The 12,379-nt window shown below is 44.2% G+C and overlaps 1 protein-coding gene across 1 annotated transcript in view; it reads left to right on the forward strand.

Annotated features, from left to right (window-relative positions):
• The window catches only part of FAM124A (family with sequence similarity 124 member A), a 79,629-nt gene extending 68,203 nt beyond the window's left edge, over positions 1-11,426 (forward strand). Inside the window, exon 4 of the mRNA XM_075563487.1 lies at positions 8,341-11,426. Coding sequence (XP_075419602.1) covers positions 8,341-9,141 — 801 coding nt within the window. The 3' untranslated portion in view covers positions 9,142-11,426. The remainder of the gene's footprint in view (positions 1-8,340) is intronic.
• The last annotated feature ends 953 nt before the right edge of the window (positions 11,427-12,379 follow it).

The raw sequence follows: 12,379 nt of genomic DNA on the forward strand, positions 1-12,379 counted from the left end.
CCTCGTGGACAAGGTGCTTGAGCTCCCAGATCTACTCCAAACTGTCTCTTCTCCCTAATTATAAGCTCTTTATGGGTGAAGTGGCGTGACAGGCTCAGGTTCCTATTTCTTGGTGATTTCAGAGGCATAACCAAATCTCCCTGGCATGTCACCTTAAGAGATTAATCTATTCTGTCCCTTAGAGAGTTCTCCTTAAATATCAAAGAGGGGAAATAGTGCAATGTCAAGAGCCTGAGAGCCTTTTCTGCTTCAAAGAGAAGGAAAGAAAGCCAATGCCACAGTACATTTTTGCTGTCCCCTGGAGCAGCTCAGGGGAAGATTCCAGGAGCTAAAGGCCTCCCTAAGAGGAAGGTAAAATGACTGTTCCTCTCCGGCAAGGTCCCCTGAGAAAGAATCCTTGGACACATCTACATTTACTCATGTTCAGCCTTTACTGTTGTTGGTCAAGTTTAAAAAGCAACAAGAGAGCCTAGAAGCAGAGCCATCGCCAGGGGAGGCCACTGGAAATGACTATATCCAATCCAGACCAGTCCTGATTCCCTCCACCTAAATTTATGAACCTGACTGAGCTGGACCTTTGCAAACCCGCATTCTGATAGACTTCTCCACTGCAAAGCCAAGACCCTTACACCTATCTCAATAGACAGAGACAATCGCGAGGTTTCGCTTCTAAAGGTCCCGCCGTTGCTTAAATGACAACTTTTCAGAACCTATTTCCTTTCTTCTCCACTAGCCACCAATATGGATCCAAAACCACTTGAAGGAAATTTGTTCTAAATATCCATTTAATTAATTGGTCTACTGCATACGTTCACAAAAACAAAGCCAAAAAACCTGAAATATAAAGTTATGAGACCGCAGATTGACCTAAATGAGCCAACAGCGGCAACCTTCGCGCACAACAACCAGGATTTAGAAAAGGAAAAGAAAGGACACCAAAATGCTAAAATTATTGGAGTTGATATTGTGGCCACTTGTCAGCCTTAAGTGTCCGCAGCTGGAGGACTCTGCCTGCCCAACATCGCCCCCGCCCGGAGTGGTCAGTTACAGCCGTGGGAAGCCTGACAAGGCCCAGAGAGAGTGGCATAAAGGAGGTCCTCCTTCCACCCGTTTCCAGTGGGAGACTTCATGGTATCACGCTTGTGACTGCTCCAAACAAGTCTTGGTGGCAGCAAAGTCTGTCCACTGATGGTCCCCAGTTCCCTATCTCCTGTTGGCATCAAACTCGAGGAGCCATAGATATGGGTGGACATTGTAAGTCCATCCACTTTTCTCTGGACGTAGGCTGGAGGTGTATTTTTACTAAAATCTTTTGGTGACCTTTTGACTTCCTTTAACTCCATGTTGTTGGCATTATCGGGCTGCCAACTAAGAAGTTCCTCACACCTCCTCTGCCCTGCACCTGGAAGGGCTCTTTATTTTCCGATCAGATTTTAGTTGTTCCTGAATTCCCTGCTTCAATTTTGAGAAGAGATTTCTTATTCAAATTAAGAGTTCAGATGACGTTCACACCTGTTGTTATAACGCATAAGAATTAAAGCTCCCCCTCCTTCTGTCTCAAAGATACGCCATTTGAGTTCATGTCCAGCAAGCCCATTTTCTGTACAAGCATTAAGAGACCCGACTGAGCAATAACAATCCACTGAATTAAGTTGTGAGTACACCGATTGCAAGTAAAGCCAAGCTCTGGACAACGTCATCATTAAACAGAAAGGTACTTTCTAGTGTGAACCGATCTAAACTGAAGGCTCCTCTTTCCAAAGCAGAAATCTGAGCAGAAAGGCTGAATGCATTCAATGCCTATAGTTGGAAGAGGCATCTACCTCTCTACCTCCCACCCTTCACAAGTAGCTGCTTTCACCTGGGAACTTGGTGCTTGCCTGAGCCAGAAAGATAAGAAGGAATTCCTTTTAGATGCAACTTACTTAGCCCTTTGCTGACATTTAGCTAAAACTGATAGAATTCTCACATTCGGTTATTGCGTTACTTATAATGTACAAGTTAACAAGAAAAGAGAATTTATATCCGAAATCACCCAAAGCACAGCCAAACAGTGCCCCGGCACTTTCACGTCCCACACCATCCACAATCCCCAGGACAAGTCAAAAGAGTGAATAGTATGCGAAAAACACCCTCACAAAACTAGCTGTAGAAACACAGGTGTGAAGTGCACTGCTTCCTATTGCCTTGCTGAGATTCACAGCCCTCCCTAGAAAACCTTTAACGATCAGCCATTTGAATTAATGTATGGAAGGTCCTTGGCGCCTTGTACAGCACCCACTCAATGCAACTCATATCTACCCATAACATTAGTCAGCCCTATATTACAGCTAGTTCAAAACCATGGAAGACAGCCAACCAAACCTGCCCAGCACCTACACAAAATCCACCATGCACACTACACACTCAATAGATTGGGTCCTATTAAAAATCCTTTCAAAAAAAAAAAACCTAACCTAGGGGGACAGGCCCCTTCGAAGTTATCCTTTGCACCTGTGTTAGACAGGGTTCTCTAGAGAGATAAAACCAGATTGCTGATAATTTTATATATTTATATATATATATATTTATATAGATAGATAGATAGATGGATAACACAAGAAATGAACTGTTAAATTATATACAGATAGATAGATATATAACACAAGAAATGAACAGTTAAATTATAAAGCAGTACAAAAGGCTCAGTGCGACTCACTCCCGTGAGAGAGTTGTGAGACACTGGCAGTCCTTCAAGTCTTGAGGGCCGCCAGGTAGTCATCTGTTGAGAGAATCCAGGCTATCCCGGCACAGGCAGCAAACAGCAAGGCAGGTCACCAACCATCAGCCAGGTCACCAGCAGTCAGTCCCCAGCTCCAGAGATATACATTCCAATTCTCTGGCGAGGCAGGTCTTAAAGGGGCCTCAGATTACAGCGACACAGTCCATAGGTTAGGTGTCCCACAGGTAGTGTAGTTTGCAAACTGAGGCACAGAACATGGAAAGCAGCCGTACACTGGTCCGATGATCAAAGAGCGAGAGACAAGAAAGGCGAGGCTCACCCAGCCATTTATCTCTCCACCGTTCAATTAATCCCACGTGTGTTTATCGGCCAGGCCGGCACAATAAGCTAACTATCTCAGCACCCGTGGCAGCAAACTTAAAAGGAAAACAGCGATACTCACTCCCCATACTGTTACAACATTAATCGTTCGGAACTGTTATCGCACCAGAACGAGCCTTGATACTGCACAGCTAGGCAGATGTGTCAAAGACCTAACTCAAGGCCTACAAAGACATCCAGCAATGACGGGTAATGATTCTAGCCGCCTACGGCTACTCACTGAATTGTGCCTCTAAACCTCCTTTCTAGACTACACTCCAAAGCAGTTCGTCTTTCGTTACCTTTCCTTGTTGTTTCCCGCCCAAACCACAGTAACCCCAATTCCTTTACTTGAATGGGCCATGCACCCAGCATATCCCTTCCAAAACATATCCTCAGCTGAAATCTTAACCAAATACCAAAAACTCATTCCACTAAAGAAACTGCTCCACCCCTCTGCTAACAGATCAAACCAACTTATTGACATCAACTGCACTGGAACCCAGGGCATCTGTGTAGGTGCACTCCGCCCACAACAGTGCAAAGCCACCACTTATCTCAGCCTGCCTGGTTACCACATCACGCAAGACAATAACACACCCATCGTGCGCCCGAGGATTAGCAACCCCTAAAACATAATATACCAGCCCACCAAAATTCTACCCACATTTTCACCCGACTTGACATAACCAACTGGGTTTTGCCAGAGTTGACCTATTTCAAGCTATACACACACACACACACACACACACACACACATACATACCTATGTATGTATGTGTGTATATGTATGTGTATGTGGGGAGGTTATACTCCTGCTCCAACACATATTCAGCCTGACTGTCTCTCCAAGCAGCTACTTGTAGATCAGTTATTACAAGATCGTCGTTTATATAACAAGGATTTGCCTTTGTTACCTTTAACTCTTGCAAGCCTGTCAGTGTCTTCCTTGCCTCCCTCATTTTTGCCAGCCTCTCTCCTAGTCTATATTGCTTTCCTCCTCACTCAAGTTAGCTCTTGCCTACCCTATGGCCAGTGTCCTTCCCTCCCTGTCTTTTCTACGACCCTTTGTAGCTATCACAGAATATTTCTTCTAGTGTGAAGCCCCTTTCTTTTTACAATCGTGATCATAGTCAGTATTTATCCATTTGTTATTCATTCCACCCAGTGTGATGTCTTCCAGGTCCAGTCACGTTGTGGGTTTCAGATGCATCCTTCGTCTTTATCGCCGCTGCTGTTCCATTATGTGTATGTAGCAGAGTCTATTTATCCAGTCTTCTACTGATCGGTACTTAGGTTATTGCCATCTTTTCGCTATTGTGAAAGCAGACGCAGAGTCGCTTAGATGGACTCGCTGTCAGCTCTCCTCTGAATGTCTGGGAGAAATTAGCATGAAGCTTTCTTAGCCTACGAGGGGTACCCAAAAAATACTGTAAAAAACCTTCTCTGGGTGGAGTTTTCAGAGTTTACTTTTTTTTTCCACTAGGAGAGCATCAAGCAACGTACTCTCAGTTAGTGCCCCCAGTGGTGTCACCTGGGAAGGTTCTCTTTGGTCATAATGAATTTTTCATAAAAGCAGTTTCGCGCAAACCTCATTTTTTGTGATGGCCAATTTATGAGAACGGCATGCAGCTGTGAAATTTTGTTTCCTGCTCGGTAAAAATGCCACAAAAACTGTTGTGATGTTGAACACAGCTTACAAGGACAGTGCTATGGGAAAAACTGAAGTGTATGAGTAGTTTTCTTGTTTCAAAAAAGGTGAAATGTCGATTGATGATAAACTTTGTTCTGGATGTCCATCAACTTCACAAACAAACGAAAATATCGACTGGTAGTGCATTTGGAGTTTGTCCCACCAGGTTAGACTGTTAATCAAGCTTTCTATCTAGAGGTTCTGAAAAGATTACATAAGCATGTCTGACAAAAAAGACCTGATTTGTGGCAGACAGGGGACTGGTTTTGCCACCACGACAATATACCTGCTCGCGCAGCCATCTCAGTTTGCCATTTTTTGGCAAAAAAACAGCATGCCTTTCTTTCTTATGCTCCTGACCTCGCTCTGTGTGGCTTCTTTTGCTTCCGCGAATGAAGAGGGACATGAAAGGACATGTAAAAGAGGTGAAGGAAAAAACGAGGCAGGTGCTGTCAGCCACCCAAACATTAGAAACTGTTTCCAACAATGGAATCACGGATTTGACACGTGAATTAAATGTAATGAAGAGTACTTTGAAGGTGATAAGGTGGTTCGGTAAAGAAAAATTAAATACAAGCCGTGGGCTGGGCGCCTGAGCGTTCGATCCCTCCATTGAGCACTCTGTAACAAGCAGGGCCAGTTTTCTATCAAAATGAGAAAGTATGGAGGCGAGATCCAATGTGCTTGCACTGACGGAGCTAAGACGGTAGATCATGCAGGGCTGGAAAATCGAGAGAATGTGGCTGCCACCTGGAGATCCGGAGCAGGCCAGGGATCTGGAGCGGGCAGGAGATCTGTGAGCATGCTGGCGATCTGGGGGAGGCCAGAGATCCAGAGCAGGCCAGAGAGCCATGAGCAGGCCAGAGATCTGGAGCAGAGCTCCTGTCTTCTCCTGGCTGTGGATACTGGGTGTAGTCAGCTTCTGAGGATGTCCTCAGCTGAGAGCAGCAAGGTGGTCAATCTGCCCACCGTGGCGTCCACATCCAACCCCAAACTTCAGAATTACAGCCCGGGGACGAGGGGTGGGGGGGCTGATAGCATGGACGACTGTATAACCCCACATTATTAGAAATTAGCATTTCCACTTATGCTCGTGTTTTATTGCCATTAGCTTGGCTTTCTTTTTAATCCTTTGATTTTTAGTCTGTCTTTGTGTCCAAGGCGTGTCTCTTGTAGACAGCATATTGGTGAGCCCTGTTTTCCTATCCATTCTGCTACTGTCTGTCTCTTGCCTGGTTCATTTAATCCATTTGCATTTAGTATAAATGTGGATAGGTATGAACTTATTGTTGTGATTTTGCTGTGTTGTGTGTGTGTGTGTGGTGCTGCTAATTTCTCGATTTCACATAATTGTGATTAATTTTGTTCATGGGTTTTCTTGTTATTTGCGTTGTTATTGTTTAAGTGTTTATTAAATCTTTTGTGATTTTCCTTTTTTATTTTGTTAGGGCTCGTTCATTTCCTTGGTTACCCTGCAATTTATTGATTTCTTTTCAAGTTTGAAACAGTTCTGTCTTGAAATCTGTTTGATTTCCTCTCTATTTGAAAGTTCTGTAGCTACACTCTTTCCTCACTTTGTAATTGTATTGTTACAAATTGATATCCCTGATTCTCTATTTTCAGTCTTTTAGGTTATTTTACTGTGGATTTTCTATACCTAAGTTGACTTATCGGTGGTGGTGTTACATATGTTAACCTACTGTTGTTGGGTCTCTGTTTATAGAACTCCCCTAACTATTTCATCTAAAGTTGGTTTTGTTTTCACAAATTCCTTAATTTCTCTTTATCTGAAAATAGCCTACATATTTGTGGGGCAATTATGCTGGGTACATGATTCTTGGTTGGGGGTTTGTTTGTTTCCCTTCAGAGTTTATATACATCATTCTATTGCCTTCTTCCATACATGGTTTCTGCTAAATTTTAGAGCTTAGGTTTATTGATTTCCTGGTATAGATAACTTTTCATTTTTCTTCAGCTGCTTATAGGATTCTTAGCTCATGTTCCATCATGATTTTGATGTCATGATTTTCTTTTGTAATCTGCCCTGTTTAGAGTTCAGTCAGCTTCTTGAATACCTGTCTTCTCATCTTTCGTGATGTTAGGTTAGTGTTTATCAAAAAATTGATAACTTTATCTGTACTTTTTGTTGTTTCTTCTTGTTCTCAAATTCCAATCATGTGTATTTTTCCCCATGCTTTCCTTGCTTTCTCTCACTCAAAAGGAGTCTAAACACCAATCTTTTTAATTTTTTATCAGATAGTTTCTGTACCATTTATTCCTGACAAAGGTCACTGGCTCTGCATTTTGGTCCTTTGTTTGAGCCACTCTATCTTGTGTCTTTATGTGAACTGAATTTTCTCTTGCCTCTGAGGCATGGTGGTGATGGTGTACTTGAATTTGATCAGTCGTCTTATGTTGCTCATCTTAGACACTCACCGTCTGTATCCTGGTGGCTACGCTAGAGTGTGAATGTGTAGCAGCTCTTCATTTACTATTCCTATAACCCAGCTGAGGTCACGTTTGGCTGGTATTTTCTGCTCTCTGTGGTCAGATGATACAGGAGTGGGAAATGGCCCTCACCCAGGAGATATGGCTCCAGGAGATATGGAGGTGGCTGGGCCATGTGGGCACAGTTGCTATGCCCTATAAGGTAGGACAAAGGGGGGGAGTGACACTGGAAAACAACAACAGCAAGATTAAATGATTTTTGTTTTTAGTAGGGAAAAAAGAGGGAAAAGGAAATGAGACTAAAAGAGAAGAGGTGAAATAAAAAATACAATATGTAAAACTAGGGAGGGGGAGAACTAAAGCAAAAAAAGGAAAAAGAATAGAAAGAAAAAGCAAAGGGAAAGAAGATAAAGAAAAAGAGGTATAAAATGAGAGAAAGGAAAAAAGAAAACAAAGAAATGATGGCAGGGCCATAGCCCAGAGAGAAGACTGTAGAGAGCAGGTACTTAGTATGGATCAGCACCTCCTGCCAGCAATGGAGGGGTGATGGCGTGGGAAGCCTGGTCTCATTTGAAGTCAATGCCTAGATTTGGTGTAGAGTCATGGTCCTGATCTGGAAACAGATTTTGGTGGCCTTTTCCTGGAAAGGCACTCTTTCAGGCCCATAGAGCAGCTGGAGACAGGGTAGGTAGTTAAGGAAGGAGTTGTCATCTATCCATGGTAGGTGACAGAAGGATGCTTGTCTGGCAATGTGCTTTCTACTGTTCTGATGAGGCAGAGCTCATGAAGCTCCAGACGTGAGGGTGGTCAACCAGGGGCCCCAGCCACAAGAGACAGCTCCAACCTCAGGCAGAGCAGGAAGTGGGTGGGGTTCCTTCATCTCCAAACTGACTTCACATAGACAGCTCTCCAAAGCGCCCAGTGCCTGAGGCAAAATGGTCCCCACTAAATTGCTTACTAGACTATTGTAAGATCTAAAGGTGACCCCAGGAAAACTGTATCTTTGAGAGCTCAATGTATTCTAGGCGAATAGCAGTTTCTCCGTAACAATGAAAGCTACGCGGGGGGGCCCCCCCTCAGCCTTGCACTAACGTGCTGTGCCTTCTTTCTCCGACAGGCACAGAAGGTGAACAGAAAGTTTTCCAAACCAAGCAGAGCTCACCACTCCGTGGAGAAGCGATCTCCTTCCACCTCTTGTTCAGGCGGCACTGTACTGAACCGCACTTCTTCCCCTGGCCAGCAAGCCCTGCCGGACAGTCCCCAGCTGGCGCTCAGCCAGACAGGCTTACCTAACAGGGACCAGCAGGAATTTGCCAGACAAGCCAGCAACCCTGCCAGCCATCTGCGGTCTTTCCAGAGAAGCAAGTCCTTGTTTTGTTTGCCCATGGGATGCCCCTCCCCAGGCTCCTTGGCTGCACTACAGCGGCTCACAAGCCCAGATCCCCTGGGCCACAGTACAGCAGAATGGAGACACAACCAGCTCCTCTCCATTGACGACTTAGAGGGGGCCCAGGAGACCGATGTGGACACGGGCCTGAGGCTGTCCTCATCAGACCTCTCCATAGTCTCTGCGTACTCTGCGCCTAGTAGGTTTTGCAGTCCTGTGGAGACAGGTGCTCCCTCGGCAGCAAGCAGCAGCCATTTGCCCCAGTACAAAGATGCCAAGGAAAGCCTGCTGCCTATGTTGAGCACAGGAGCCCCGGACGCCCCCAGCCCGTCCCTTCCTTTCCTAGCCAAAGGGTCTTCTAGTTCCTCTGGGATTTCTGCTTCCTCAGCTTCCGGCACCTCCTCGCTCACAGAACCATCCCAGGGGCCCTCTTGTGACATGTCTAATGCCGTCCCACCTGGCAGAAGCATCCCACCATCCCCAGCGTTGGCTGGCCCTGGAAATGAAGAGGAGGAGGAATTTTACATCTGAAAGCCCTGCATTTCCACACAGACTCACACATAGGCTGAGAGCCCCTGCCTCTCAGGTTTCTCTGAGCACTACTAGTTTTCCCAGCCCTGCTTCCACATGTCTGTTTAGAATTTAATGATCAGTTTCTTAAGGATCATTCGTACATTTGTCATTACCCACCCCTGCCCCCACCCCAATTCTTATATGAGTTGATGGCTTATTTCTAGGGATTTGGAAAAAATGCTGGCATCTCAATGCAAATAAATCTCAACAACCTTGGGTTGTAAAATATATTTTTTGAATACACCATTTGAGATATGATTTAGTATGTGCATAAAATTTAGATGTGTCATATGAGGCATTTGGATGAAAAAGTATAGTCCGCTAGAGCTGATTTAGCAATTTTTCATGCTGTGAAGGAAAATTAAAATCAAAAGGCTTAAACTCAGAAAGGTATTAAGTTACTTGTACGAGAGATTAGTGTATAATTATATAGTATACCACTTACTAGAGTAAAAGCAAACAAAACACACTCCCATCAAGTTGATTCTGACTCAGAGCAACTTTGTGTCAGGTTCCAGAGAGTAGGTCTTTCCAGGAGCATTTCTCCCACAGGATGGCTAGAGGTTTGAACCACTGATCTGCAGCCTGATCCTTATCCCACAGCACCATCTGGACTCTTCGTGTGCTTGCAGTATATTTGAACACCATCAGGGAACAATGGCCCTGATAATACTTCAGTACTATTGTGCTTGAAAAAAAGAATAATAACTTGATCATCTCTAACCCCTGCTGTGGAGTTGATTTTCAATGGCAGAGGTTTTCCGAAGTAGATCACTAGACTTCTCCCGAAGTGCCTCCAGGTGGGCTAGGAGCTCCACCCCTGCATTCAGCAAACCCAGGGCATTAACTGCATTACCCAGTGGCTCCTAAGCATGCCGGATTCCCTCTAAAGCCCTACAAATCTGTAAATCCGAATTTACACAAAAGTTTACTAAAAATCAAACCAAGCCCACTGCCCTCAAGTTGACTCTGACTCATCGTGACCTGTAGAGGGTGTCCAATGCTGTACTTCTTTACATGAACAGACAGCCTCTTCTTCCTCTCTGAGAGCAGCTGCTGGGCTTGAACCACTGGCCTTGCCTTTAGTAGCCCAATGCTTACCCTGTAGCATCTCCAGGGCTCCTAAAACCAAGGGTAGCTAATGCTTTACAAGAATCAGCATAAATAACACACTATTTGGTACACCGAACATATGATTTGATTTCCAAAAACTGGATTTGCACATGCTTTTGCAACAGCAGATTTATTGTAATGGGTATGGGTCTACAGAAGCCTCTCCACTTCCGGGATTTAGCTCAGTCCTTGGGGAAGAATCATTCATTGGAGCTGCAGAGTGAAAAGATACTGGACGCAATGAGAAGGGACCGTATAGTCTTGATTTCTAAAATCCCAAATCCATAGGTTGTAGACATCTCTATTAGCCACAGGAGCCCCGTTTTAGACTGCTCTCTCTGATAGTCTTGCACCATCTCCTTGTGTGTATTGTTTGTTTTTTTTAATTTTTGAGCTAGCATTGTATTATACCAACTAATAAATGCCCCTGTCCCCCAAATGTGAAATTTTACACAAAAGTCTTGCTCTCCTGAACAAACTCGATTGCACTGCTAACCTTCCACAAGTACAGAAGCCTTAATTAAAGCCAACGCTTCAGACCGAACTTGGCTTTTCTGTCTGCTGATGTTTCCATCAAAGCATGAACAGTATTGAAATATCACCTCTTCCTCTGTCACCCATTTAAGGGTTATTTGCAATTCTAACCACAGCAATACCAAATACTGCCTTTGGGGGCAGTGCTGGATTCTTCTAGAAGCTATGGCTCATTTCCAGTCTCCTACTCCTGACCTAAATTGTGTTGACAGACAAAAATTTTACCTTTCTGCAAGTACCCACACCACTCGAGGTACAGCTCTGAGTCTGTACTGCACAGCTCGCCAAGAAGATGTTACCAAGCAACAGATTTGAGCCGAAGCCCCAAGCCTTTGCTATTCCTGTAAACAGAACCTTAGATACTTGCCCATAAATCCTGGCTTCTCCTGGACTCCTAATTTTAACATTCTGCTACATAATTTAAATAAATATGGTCTCACGGCTCTAGACCAAAAGTGAGCACATATTTTATGAAAAGGGCAAAATAGTAAATATGTTAAGCTTTTAAATTTCATCAACCATAGGTTTTATTGTAAATACTTCACTATAGTATTATTAAGTAAGAACAGGTCTAAGCAATATAAATATGCATGGCATGATAGTGATCTGTGTTTCAATAAAACTTTATTTATATAAACCAGCAGCAGGCCAGGTATGACTTTATTTGGCATGCCAACACTTGCTCTCTACTGCTCTGTAAAATTTTTAGGAAATAAAACAGGCAAAGCAAAACAAGTTGCCATTGGGTGGATTCTGACTTATAGTGGCCCCGGTATGTTAGAGTAGAACTACACAGGGTTTTCAGTGACTGTGGGTTTTTTGGGGGGTTTTTTTTGGAAATAAGTCTTCAGCCTTCCTTAGTTAACTAAGAGCCTACTTGCACCACCCAGGGACCCACTGGGTTTATCTAGATCAGCAACAAAGGATCGAAGTCTGCTCCCTGCTGCCACTGGGGGTCCTAATGCCAAGATACTCAGGTCAAGTCAATGACTAGAACCACAGGGTGCAAAACAGGGAGGGACTTCTTTATGCAGAGCTGGTCCTGGAAAGTCACAATGGGTCTGCCTAACGATGTGACTCACAGTAGCAGATGCTGAAGAGCAACATGCTAACAGTTGACATGTTAACATTTAATGTGTTGAAACGTATAGGTGTCACTCAAGGACTCGGGTGCTCCTGACCCAGGCTGTGGTCTTCTCAGTCACTTCATATGCATGTTAGAGCTAAGCAATGAATAAGGAAAATTAAAGAAGGATTGATACACTTGAATTATGGTATTGGGAACGAAAACTGAGTATACTATGGATTGCCAGATGAACAAATCCATCTTGGAGGAAGTACAGCCAGAATGCTCCTTAGATGTGAGGATGGGAGACTGCATCTCATCTACCATGGATATGCCATCAAGAGGGACCAGTCAGTGGAGACAGACATCATTCTTGGTAAAGGGTCAGTAAAAAAGAGGAAGTCCCCAAGGAGATGGTAGATTGACCCAGCGGCTACAACAGGGCTCGGACATAACCATTGTGAGGATGGTGCCAGACCAGGC

This window comes from Tenrec ecaudatus, chromosome 11 (assembly GCF_050624435.1).
Source record: "Tenrec ecaudatus isolate mTenEca1 chromosome 11, mTenEca1.hap1, whole genome shotgun sequence".
Taxonomy (NCBI): domain Eukaryota; kingdom Metazoa; phylum Chordata; class Mammalia; order Afrosoricida; family Tenrecidae; genus Tenrec; species Tenrec ecaudatus.